At 41.9% G+C, this 12,974-nt stretch overlaps 1 protein-coding gene across 7 annotated transcripts in view; it reads left to right on the top strand.

Annotated features, from left to right (window-relative positions):
- The window catches only part of LOC137848510 (leukemia inhibitory factor receptor-like), a 55,734-nt gene extending 48,730 nt beyond the window's left edge, over window positions 1–7,004 (top strand). For 6 of the 7 annotated variants that reach the window (XM_068667646.1, XM_068667650.1, XM_068667649.1 and 3 more), the window contains one exon: window positions 246–7,004. In XM_068667646.1, coding sequence (XP_068523747.1) covers window positions 246–884 — 639 coding nt within the window. In that variant the 3' untranslated portion in view covers window positions 885–7,004. The remainder of the gene's footprint in view (window positions 1–245) is intronic. The other variant, XR_011091400.1, reaches the window with a different exon arrangement.
- Window positions 7,005–12,974: the final 5,970 nt, after the last annotated feature.

Below are 12,974 nucleotides of genomic sequence, written 5' to 3'. Positions count from 1 at the left end.
AACACTTACTGCAAGATCTGGACTCTCTTTAACTTGGCTGAAATACTTTAACATTAACAGGAATTTGTGATGAGCCAGAAAATGAGAATTAAAACACTTTTTTTTAATTTTATATTGTACTAATGGCAATGGAATGAATGCAAGCCACAAGCCAGCATACTGGTTTAATTTGGGCAGACTGTTGCTTTCCGGATGTCCACGTCTTTTGGTTTAGTCTCTCCCCATTCTCCTTTTTCTTACTTCAGGGAAATAAGACTCTAAAAACACTGGAAATGAACCCTTGTACACCCAATAGTGTTGAAGTGGTGGAAACACGGTCTGCAGCTCCCAAGATTGAAGATACAGAGATGATGTCCCCGGCAGCAGACACTGTTGTACCTGAAGATGGATCTGACTCAGAAACAGAAAACCATGTGGTTGTGTCTTACTGCCCCCCTATCATTGAAGAGGAAATCTCAAATCCCCCTATGGATGAATCTGTGGGGTCATCTCAGGTGGTTTACATTGACATTCAGTCAATGTATCAGCCTCAAATTAAACCAGAGGAGGAGTCAGAAATAGACTTAGTGACTACAGCAGGCTATAAGCCACAAATGCAGCTGCCTATCAGTGCTCTGAAAATAGAGAGTCGCTCACCTGCAGAGGAAGAATCAGATAAAACTGCAGGTTACAGACCTCAAGCAAACACAAATGCCTGGAACATGGACACTCCAGACTCTCCTGGATCAGTTGAAAGCAACAATGAAAATGCATCTTTTGGGAGCCCTTGCTCTATTAATTCCCGACAGTTTCTGCTTCCCCCAAAAGATGATGAAGATTCTCCCAAACCCAGTAACATAGGGTGGTCCTTTACACACTTCTTTCAGAACAAACCAAATGATTAAGTGACTCCACATTGCACCTGAACCTGCCTTCTAAATAAGCTCTTATTCCTGATGTTGTAAAGAAAGGAGGAAGAAAAGTGCAAAAAGCATGCATTATTCTTGGAGACAGTCAGCAGAGGTTCTAGTAAGCTGAATGTTATCATGTTTAAGTTAGTGAAAGTGTTGATGTTCCATTTTAATAGAGGCTAAGAGGCCAAAGTTATAGCAATTTAGTTATTACTCTAGTAAAGTATATTGGATATAGGGGGTATTGAGTTTTGATCTCCTGATAAATGTAGTCAAAGAACTCTGCCTACCTTCACATAATGTTCCAAGATTAATATGGTCTCATACAACTTAGAACTTGGAAAGATTGCTTTGCTTTGTTGTAGTTGTCCTCAACTGTGCATACTCAAACAGTGTATCCCCAACAGATTTACTCACTTGAGGGTTTCATTTATCACAAACCTCAGCCTAATGCATGGAAAGGATATGGTTGGAAACTCTTGAGATCTTTTACCTAGTGATAAACTAAGAACAAATCAAAGTGCTACTTTTTTTTTTCTCCCATACAAAAGGGTATTGTCACTGCTTAACACTTCTGAAGCAATGGCTTTTCAAATCTATTTCTTTTTAACTAGACACTAGTTTCTGTACCTACTGTATGTTTATTCAATGTTTGACTCAGGGGTACAAACTTGGGAAAAAAGTGTAACACTGATTTAAACCTCAGCAAGAACTGCATGAAGTTTTAAACTTTTTTTTTTTTTAAAGAAACACTTTGAATGCTCTATATTTTTTCTATCCTTGGGTTAAGGAATTAATGTTTCCTAATGTATTGCACTAATACATTTTGTATTTTATAGTTTCAGCTCCAGATCTCCTGCCTCAGAGTGGTACAATACTCCATTCCCCCACAGTATTCAGCAGTCTTTGGACTATGCAGTAATGTAAGCCATGAGGAAGTCTCTGTCCACTAACACTAGTTGTCCAAGCAGTTTGGCACCAGAAATTAGAGGTAGTACTATAGCTCCTTGAGAACAAATTGCTCTTTGGATGGTCTTTATTGTATTAGCTTTGCCACCTGCTGCCTGGCTGTTCTCCACAATGTCTATACAACAGGACCTACTCTACAAACCTTATTTAGGAGTACAAAGTGGGATTGCTCCAGTGGCATGGAGAAACCCAAGAGGTTTTAGTGCCACTACTTCTACCTCTCCTTTACCAGACATGTGAAGCAAAGATAGCTTAAATTATGTAAATTTGTGTGCTTAAAAAAGTGTTCAGAACAATCATCTTTAAAAATTTTTGTTTTTGCGTATGCATCTATAGGCAGCTGTAATTGTAACATTTCACTTTGTAAACTTCAGACTGTGGCATGCTATGAGTTTCACTAGCTTACAAGACAAAGTACTTTCTAATTTACCTATTCCTTATCACTTTATGATAAGTAAAACACAGTGATGAGAGAAGAATTGTTTAAATGCTTGATCAGAAAGTGTCTTCATAAAGTTGTAACAAAACCTTTTTCTTTTTTTTTTTCTTTTTTTTTTTTTTAAGTTTGATTTCCTGAACTAGATTGTGGCTTTTGGAATAAGTAAGATGAGTGGATTTCTAAATGAGATTCCAAACCAAATAAAGAGGTTGAATTGGTTGAGTTGGCTAAGGGGCTAGTTGTAAAGGTGTGTGAGCAGACCAGCAGGATGGCTAGCTTAACAGATGTTCAGTCTACAAAACTGCATTATCTGGCCATCAAAATAAAAACAAGCATTAGGCTAAACCTAGTCACAGCAAGGGGTGGTGTGGTTTCAGTTACTGGAAAGTCTCTGCCATCTCTGTAGAATGAAAATGCAGAGGGATTTCAAGACTGACAGAAAGGCAAAACACTAAATAGCTTCCAAATCATCATGAGTAGCAACTGCCTGTGCAGGCCTTCTGGAAAAGTGAAATGTGAAGCCAGTAAAACCAGATCAGTCTTCCTGAAAGAACTGAAAGTGCAGATAGGATTCTACTTTTGAGGATGAATCTTGGAATTAACAGATCTGCAAGTGAAAAGAAAGGCAGTGTGCATAGCTGGTGTCCATCTGTCACCAGGCATCCCTGCAAGAGAAAGTTCCATGCCTAACCTATTACTGACTATTATTCAGAACACTAAAATAATACCTAAATGGAAGCAGTTCTGCTCTTTGTGCTTTATAGCTGGGCAGTGGGTATACCCTAATACTAACCATGTTTTCTTTCTATTCCAAAGCTCACAATGCTTCATTTAGAGATGAATTCTTTTCACTAAGGCAGATTTTTCTTAATGTATTTATCTCCTAAGATGAATTTTAGATTGCGCTGCCATATGCTTTTAATTGAAGCAGAAGATGTCAAGAACAGAGTGCATGGATAGTGGTTTGTTGTGTTTGTGTTTAATGGAGCTGTTTCTCAGTGCAGAGGAGCAATTACTCTTGTATGGTGATTCATAGGAAAGAAGAAAACTGATCTAGAAGAACAACAGTGCTTTCTTATGGCTGTATATTGCAAGAAGTAACACCAAACTGAAGTTTGGGAGTACTGTCAAATTTTAACTTGGCAGACTAAAAGTCAGGTTGAATGCCGAGAACACTTGGAGCTCACAGAAATCAGCCTAACACCCTGCACAGTGCTCTTATGGAGAATCAGTTGAACACAACTATCACATATTCAGGTTTTCCTTCACGCTGCTCTTCCTTTTCAGTGAAGCCAGAAGCACTTTCAATTGCTTCATTTCTTAGTGATCAGGTAGTGGAAAGTTCCCCAAAGGTAGGGTCTGCCTCAGTGCTATTAAGGCACTCGAATGTAATTATCTGTCACTGCTATTTTTATTATTTTATTTTTTTTTTATCTTTGAATATCTATTTTATTTGTCTGGTATTCTGACTTCCAGGATGTAGGACAGAAGAGTCCTGTTAATAGTGATGGCTTACCATATCCTTAATCTTGTATCAGTAGCACTACACTGGGGCAAGTAGGGGGAGAGACACAGGCTTGCACAGCATATGTAGCATTGATTACTGTTGCTTAATGGTTATGAATCAGTGAGCAGTCTTCATTCCAGCACTAGAAAGGTCAGTTATTTTCACTATGTTGTTCCCATCGAGCCTATTCAGTGCTACCAGTGAGGACTCCTTTCAAATGCCCATCTTAAATCTTCTGCAGCAAATCCATGCACTGGATGGGTGGGGAGAGCATGTGTGCTAATTCAGTAACCAGGTGAAGACACCCTTAGGTGCATGCAGTAGTTAGAATGAGTGACAAGGACTGTTAGGGCAGTCTTACTGGTTGAGCCCGAGTGACATGTTAAACCATCTTTAAAGCATCTTTAAGAATGTCTTCCATACCAAATTCACTTTCAAAGTGTGGTGCTGTTTAGCTTCTAGATGTACTGATATCAATTGTAAGACTAAAACTTTGGGCTTTAAGGGGATCAGACTCCTCGTACTAGTGCCTTTGGACTTCCCAGTTAGCCTCTTCAGTCAAATTAGATGTGAGTAGAATTCCTTCTCCTTGATTTTAAAAAACGTATTAGGAATCTTGTAGTCCTGTATTTCATAACAGTAATTTTCTGAAAGATCTCATTCCTTTATTGAACATCTATTTTGTTTTAGTCCTTTTAAATTTTTGCTTTTTTTTTTTTTTCTAAAAGAATAGAAAGTTGTTGTTGTTTTTTTTAATAAAAAGAAGGAAAAAAAAAGAAAAAAGAAAGAGAGAGAGAAAAAAACTTCCAGAATGGATACAAGCAGAAGAGATTGTATCCAAAACACTGTTACACCTAACTCAATGCTTCAGTTCTCTGGCTGGATCAGTGTTCAGAGATGCAGGGTGCCAATGTCAAACAATGTCTTTCCAAAGCAAATCATCAGTGCTGCTGCTTTTTTGTTTTGAGCCATGCCTGTCAAATGTGACAGTTGGGTTTGGGTTTTGTAATTTTTTTTGTACTGTTCACTTCATGCATGGAACAACGGTCATGTTTGATGTAATATCATGCACTCTCCTATTTGACGTGTTGGTTATTTTTGCTGTTCTAACTGACATGCAGGGGCTGATCTGGGATCTTGGTTTTGTGTCTTAAATTTGGGAGTTGTTGATTTGAATGTGATATACCTCACAGAACTACTAGTTAATATTTCAACAAGTAAGCTAATGTTATGGGCAGGCAGTGAATTATCTCCCCTGCTGTGTGGTGGCTGCATATGCAGACTTAGGACCTAATCACTGACGTTTGTTGTTGTAGGTGTCTCTGTTATCCATAGCTGCTGCTTTCATGGGTAAGCTGTTTCTAAAGGGAACCAGTGGCTGTGTTGTCTGTCACGGCAGAATTGGCAAGTGTAACATGTTTCTTCATCTTTGGTTTATGTGGGGGACCAGAGCTTTCCTTTGCTGGGCACAGGGCAGGCAGCAGAGTGCTCCTGCTCAGCTCGAGTTTCAAGCTGCTCTGAAGAGGCACATTCAAGCCTCCTCTCCCTCTCTTTCTCCTTCTCCCTTTCCCTCTCCTTCTCTTCCCCTTTTCTTTCCCTTTTTGGGAAGTACAACTGTGTAAAGTTAAAGTGGAAGACTGTGGGGTTCCCTCTTATGCTGTCCTCCTGGACACTTGGTTGTACATGAACTGTAGCAAAAATGAAGACAATTGAATGCATTTGAGGGAGGTGATTGGATATCACTATTAAAAGGCAATGAGAAATTGTGTGGTCTATTTTTAGACAATTGTTTCTTTGTAAATAGAATATTTGTACCTATGAGTAGATAGAAATATATTAAAAGAATTTGAAATGCATAGGAAAAATATGGGTAGTATTTGAAGAATCAGATTGCTAACAAGGCTCTGTACCATAAATACATCAGGAGCTTCCCATGTAAATAGCATCCTCTGCTCTGCCACAACTTTGATGAAGACTTCAGATCAAATGACATTAGTATTTTTAACACTAAGTAAGGTCCTAACTCCTTAGGCAAACACGTGCTTGCAGCATTGTGTAACTAGGTGCGTATTGCAGAAGAAGTTGGCTTACGGTTCCCAAAGCATGTTTTTTTGAGCCCTGTACTTGAATAAATATATGCCTTCAGAGGTGCATTTTCGCCTAGAGGAAATGGTTGCTATCTACACTCCTCCTGCCATCCTACACAGAGTTCATGCTGCCATGCATTTAGCAGTGACCTGTCTGCCTGCTGTTCAGAGACAATGTCTGCAGTTCTAAGGATTCATTGTTGGCTTCTTCATTGACTTGTCCTTAGCAAGCCTGGGAACACATTCCCGGACCCCAAATGCTGAGATTCAGAAACATTGGAGTGTTTAAAAGCTCATTTCCTCATGCTAAGGCCTTTCTTAAATTTGTAAATGCCTTCTTAGAAGCTGGAAAACAGTTTCTTCCACAATAATTTTCTTTCCCCTCCTCTCCTATTTATATAACTCTGGATTTTCCCCAGTGTTTCTAAGATAGCCAGTGTTTATTTCCTTTTTGCATGTTATGCAAACAAACCTCAGATGATTTTGGCAGGGTTTTCTGTAACTTTACAAGTTGTCCCAGGGTGTATAACAATACTTTTTCCCCGCAAAAATGTCTATTAATTGCTTTCTCTTTTGAACAAAAAAAAAAGTCTAAAGAGAGTATTTGTATTTCAGATGTTGGGGGCTGAGCTTCCAACTGCAGGTGAGCTGGCCTGTGAGCAGGGTGCTCTGTGAGGGATGGTGTTAATCGCTTGCCAGACTCATCTTGCCCTTGTGCCCGGGTAACTCTGTCGTGAGCCAGAGCAGAAGCCATCCTTATTTCTTAATGTGTTACCTGATGGTATCTCAAGATAGGATTTTGGACAGTCCCAAAGTTGCACTTCAACTGGAGTTACCTGAAAGCAAGCTGCAGTGGAAATAGATGTACAGCTTCCATGAGCCTGCCACATGTTTAAGTACCTTTTCAACTCACTTTGGTCTAATGTGAAAACCATAGTACCCAGAGAGCAAAGTTTAACCGGAGACTATGTAGAAACTGAAATGTTTTCATTTTCCTTATTTGGGCTGAGAAAAGCTCCAAAAGCTCAAATAGGACAAAGTAAAATAGACACTGGTAAGGTCTCACACTTTTTAGTAGTAATATAAATAAATAAATAAATAAATAAATAAATCTTGAATTTCACTGAGACAGTGTTTCCTTTATGTGATTTTAAGAATGGCTTACGATGAACAGCACCGTACACTTCATAGCCTGCCAGAAACATTTGTAAAGCAGGGATAGCCAAAAAGGAAGATAACTGAATCACCTCTCATCTGAAATCCTACTTCAAGGTAAAGATAGTTTGAACTTTGCTCCGGCTATGGCACACAAAGCAGTGGAGCTAGTGAAGTCATGCAGGTCACCTGAAGAAAAAAAAAATGTTGTACTATAATGCTGTAACTTTCAAAATATATACTGTGAACAGGTTCAATGTTTTTTTAGCTCTTTTTATACCATATTTTTTACAGCATAAGTAATTTGTTTAGAGATGTTTTTATGTTATGTTTTTTACAAAGATTTTAATGGACTTTTGTTGAATACTAGTGAAAATATTGTTTCCCAATTTGAAATGGTCATCTATAGAAATTAGTTCTGAGAATAAATCAATAAATCAAACTGACAAAATAGCCAACCTAACACACTAAACCTAATCAGTCATTTAACATATTTCTTTTGCTGAATGATAACAAAGTTTTCCAGCTTCCAGATCTGTTATGGAAAAAAAGATGTCTTTTACAATTTAGACAAAACCATCACAATGCACTTTAATGAAGTTGTAGCATATACCAAGTGGAATAGTGATTCAACAACATGTATCAACAAAAAATCTGTTAGCTAAGCAATTAAACAAATGCATGTTTGAAAATGGAAGCATGGGACTGTGTTGGGGAAATAATATTCCAGTGGGGCAGATGACATGTAAGACTAACCTAACACTAAGATACCAACTTTGCATACATTTTACGCCTAGTTTGCTTGGCTGTTGTAACTCCTGTTGTATTGCTTGTGTGTCTAAAAATACGCATGTATTTAACAATTTTACCATAGTATTGCCATGGAATTTAATAAATATATTTTCTTACACTCTTACATGTTTTGATATTTCTTGCTTGCATGTTTATTTTTAAATAAGAAGTAAATTCTGCTCATGCTCTAGCATAAACAGAGATATTTTAACTTTGTGCCAGAGTAAATAACCACAGGATCTGGCAAGCACAGCCTTGGTTTCTTGATCGGCAGAGTAACAAAAGTACTCTCTGAGCAGCTTCTCCTAAGCACGGCAGTTTGTAGTGCATATGTTCATGGTTCATTGAAGTTCTCCTGGTTCATGTCATGCAATGTGACAAGAGGAAGAAGGGCACTTTCCTTACCCATGTCATTGGCATGTGGTTCTAAGACAGCGGGGTAAGGGGTGTTGAGCAATGATTTCCCTGCAGGCTTGGGCTGAAGGCTTGAAGAAATGACCAGATGGAGCTCCAGAGCTCTCTGGTGGATGGCTCTGCATGGCAGACATTCCTATCCGCAGCATGTAACAATGCAGGAAGAAGGGGTCCAAGCTGCACACTATGGGATTGGCTTGGTTGATAGAGGACACTTTCTCACAGTGAGATGATCAGCTTCTATGGTGTCTGTAACATGGGCTTTATGTTTAAAACTATTTACGTTACAGCACTTTGAAACTAGCAAAGGAATTTTGTGGCTCATTTAACCACAGCGTCTGAACCACAAGTGACCCACTGGGTTTGCAGTGTGTGGACAGACAAGTGCCATAACACATCATGAAACCATGAAAAGCCATGGTTGCATGACAGCACTGTACTCAGTCCATCTCTGCTGAGGCAGTCTCCAAAGTTGGAGTCAGTTCGTTGTCTTTGCCATAGCAGATGGCTGGGGCAAGTTGTTGATGTGACACGAGCTACCTTGGTAGCTACCATTGAGTTCCACACAATGTTGGGCAGGTAAGGGACCAAGGGGACTAAATCCTTTAATCAGTAAAATGACTGCAAAAAATAGAGATGTGGAAATGAGGAAAGGTTTTGATTGTTCTAAAGGTGAAATCCCTAAGCTGCTCCCAAGCCCTGCAACTGTTTCGGCCAATGGAGGAATACCAGGGATGAGAGCAAGGCAGGTCTCATTCCATCACCTTATGGCCTTAAGATTAAAAGAAGCAAAGGGGTGATAACATTGCAATAATTCCAAACAGTTCAGCAGTTGTTCAGACACTGGACATTCAAACCTTGGCAAAACCAGCCTAAGTCTGTTTGGTTCTTAGCACAGCTTGGACTGCTGGTGCTCACCATCCATTCACACTGAGGTAGCCATGCAACTGCAGCACCAGAGGAACATGTAAGTAGTGGGTTTCTTTGTCCTTACAGCCAGAGCTGAGCCAAGTACATAAAGGACACAGACCAGCTAGCCTGGGCTGAGCTCTACCACTACAGAGCCTGTTTGGAATAGCAGCTGAGAGTGTTGGCCCTTGAAGACACAAGGTGGTCTCTGACCTCCTCACAGCTCCCATCAGCTCTGCCCCACCACATGGAGCTCCAATGTGGCAAACAGCCCAGCAGTGCTCCTTACTGTACATGTAACGCATCTTATCATTGTGAGAATTCACCTCCAGCGTTGTTTGTTTTCTAGTCACAAACCCAGTGCAGATATCAGTTATTGACAATATCCCGTTGGGCTCAATTTACAGCCACTGTGGAGAAAATACCTCAAGCCAGCTGTGAGCTGGAGCTTTTCATTTTGAGTGCATTTCACACTCTATGAGCTACCTGGGAGCTATGAATACAGGCGCTTTTAAAACATAATTAAAAATCACAGAGCCAGGAGGATTCTGAGTTTCATATAGTGTTAGGACCTTCAGAAGAATATGATTTGTGCTGTAGCAATACACTGTCCAAGTTTGAAAGTTAGGTAGTGATGGAGAGTTGGGATGGTCCCATTCTTCACCATGAGGACATGGGTGCAGAGAGGGACTCAAGATGTCATTATTTCCTGTCCTCATTCCCACACGTACCGCCTTCTTTTGCCTAACTGTATTTCTTGCTTGCTGTCAGTGCTAGCTGCTCCTAACACATCACTGCCTGCAGTAGTAGCATCCAGTGTTTCCCTGCATTTGCTGTTAGAAAAAGTTATTCTCAACCCATGAATAAAGGCAAGAGTCCCTGTGTACGAATCATTTATTAGTGCTAAAAAAAGAAAAAAAGAAAAAAGGAAAAAGAAAAAAGAGAATAGAAAAAAAGAAAAAAGAGAAAAGAAAAAAGAAAAAAAAAAAAGTATTCTGCTTGTTTGGATGATGAATTGGTGATTTCATTTTTGAATTCGGCTTCGTTGGTGCCAAAATTAAAAGATGTTGTGAGGGGAAAAAAATGGAAGCAATAGAAATTGTAAAGAAAATTTTAAATATTACCTCTCTGTGTCTTTAAAAGATAAAGAAAATTGAAAAAAAATGAGGGAAACTGTTCTGTGTCCATGAAAGGTGACAACAAAAGTTGCCACTGTTGCCAAATACCACTGTTGGAAAATATTTAAGGACTTGCAAAATAAACAAAAGGGTTGAAAGCCGCTGTCTTGCAAGCCAGACAGGACTTCTGCTGCCCTGTTTCTTCCACCCAGTCCCCAAATCGGAGGTTTTGTGGCTGCCAGCCCCACAGCGACCTTGGTGACATCCCCTCTCCCACTCCTGCCATCTCGCTGCCATGTACAGTGCAGGAAAAAGCAGCCGGTGAGGCTGGCATTGAGAGAACAGCACCAATTTTTCCTCAGAGAGGAAGAGTGAAGGAAGCTTAAAAAAGACATGGGGAGGAGAGGAACAATGTTGTCTCTGTCCTGTGCACAATAAACAAAGAATAATGCTCCAACAGTGAGGGGAAATACAAGTGAAATGGGGATAATAGGCCCGCAATGCTGCCAGGCACTCTCCATGGCAGAGTTTTATGAGAGGGCAAAGATGAGTTGGGGCTGGTGGAGCTGAGGAGGGTGAAAAAGGGACTTGAATAGGTGATCTTTTATATCATTTCACACACCACAGCCAGTGCAGGGTTCATCCTGGCCTGCTCGGGGACACGGCTGAGGGCGGGTGCCTGCAGTCTGCTGGGAGCAGCAGGCCCTGGCACTGCCGCTGCTTACTCACCGGTGAGCCCGAGCACGGGGGTGGCAGCCACGTCCTCACCCCTCCGCGGGGACCGAGGGCACCCGCAGTGACTCAAACTGCAGGAAAATGGGAGCGAGTGGGAGGCCTGCCCCCCCTCCCTCCGCCCCTGGAGTAAGCTGCTGACAGACAGAAGTGTCCAGCTGATAGGATGGGGCTGCTGCTCTCCCTGAGTAAACCACGGATGCATTTTTATCCAGTGCTTTAAAGTGTTTTCCCAGAAGCAAAGCCTGGGTAATGAAAAGCGTAACTTTAGCAGCCCCCTCCTCTTCACCTCAGGGTCAAGGTGGGGTGACTGGGATGGAGAGAGCTCCTGGCCCCTCAATTTGACCACCCAGGACACACCACCACCAAAGCGAGGCTTTGCCTACCACAAAAATTGGACTACCCTGTCCTCAACAGACTTTGTCCTTGTCCTTTGGTCTTGTCCTCAGCAGGCTTTTCTGCTGAAGAAGCTGGACCCTGGGGAGGTGGCTTGGGCTGGGTCACAGCAAGGCATGCTGCCCTGTGGGAAGGAAAGGCAGGCAGCAGCTCCCAAAAACAGTCAGTGGCTCCCAAAAACAGATGGTGGGCGCCCTTCTCCCTTGCCACCACCATCCCTTTTATCCTGACTGTCCCCTGGGTTCCCAGGCACAGCACAGACCCTGCTTTGTCCCATCCAAGGCTGGCACCAAGCAGGGTTTTTCAGGATCAGTGTGGAAAATCAGGAAGAAAACTAAGAATTGAGATTTAGGAAAGGGGATTACATTGCAAAGAGAGGCACAAGGATTTAGGGATACAAAGCTGAATTTCCATGGCTCTTCTGTAGGAATTTTTGTCTGTCCCCCACCCTCCCCCCACCCCTCCCCTTTTATTTATTTTTTTTTTTAGCAGTCTGCTCAGAAGCACACAGAGCCACCGCTTACCTCACAGGTCACTGCAGAGCCCAGGCATGGACAGCTGTCCCCTGAATGCCACCTCTGCCATGGGGATTTGAAACGTAAAGCAGGACTCAATAGTGACAAAATCCACCAAAGAGCTACAAACCAGCTCCAAGGGCTTCTGGAGCTATAGTGGATGTGCAAAAGCCCCTGAGATTGCCCCAAATTCAAAAGCCTGTTGTTTGACCCATCAGAAAGTCCTGCCAGAACTTGGGAATGGTGGCCATGTGGTGAGCAGTCTCCATGCCCCGCAGCTTACTCCAGAAAAGCCAGGCACTTGCAGCAAAAGGACACAGGAGTGTCAATGGGTGCAAGTGCATCCTGCTGTGCTGCAGTGCCAGGGTTGCACTGAGCCTCAGATATATACTGGGTGATAAATAATAGAGTTAATAAAGAACGTTGGTGAGCAAGCAACACATCCAAGGCCAGTTCCTGGGAAAATGACTAAGTGCTCTGCCATGCAGCCTTCCCTTTTCCCTTCTCCTGCCCTAGCCGAGCCCCTGTACCTGGTCAGATGCGCCTGCACTCCTGGCACCAGTGTTCTGCCCAGCCTGCTGAGTGTTGGAAGCCTGAGGACATGTCCAAACTTTGCCAGGAAGACCACAAATGCATGTGCAGGGATGCTCTCCATCTGGAATTTTCTCAGGCTCACTCTAAAAAGTCCCAGAAAACAGTACTTTTTTTTTTTTCTTTTTTTTTTTCTTTAAAGCAATCAAGCCTCACAGCATCCTTGCTATTCGCCCCCCACCGGCGCCATGCAGCTGTGTCACTCGTGCTTAGCCTGCGCTGCGGCGGGGCGATGCCGCCAGCGCCAAATTCCCGTGCGGTGATACACACATTTGGGAAGAGGCGTTCGCAGAGCTGCAGCTTGCTGCTTTTCCTTCTCCACAACAACAACAGAGGTATTTCCTACCAGCTGCCCCCCTCCCTGCCTTTCAAAGAGTAGCTTTTGTTCTGGAGAAATATTGCCTTGTACCAAAACACCAGCTACTCTGCAGTAAATTATCTTAAAATAGAGTTCTCTCCT

This window comes from Anas acuta, chromosome Z (genome assembly GCF_963932015.1).
Source record: "Anas acuta chromosome Z, bAnaAcu1.1, whole genome shotgun sequence".
In the NCBI taxonomy this organism is placed as follows: Eukaryota; Metazoa; Chordata; class Aves; order Anseriformes; family Anatidae; genus Anas; species Anas acuta.
The sequence above is the reverse complement of the archived record's forward strand: the minus strand, read 5'-3'. Positions and strand labels throughout refer to the sequence as shown.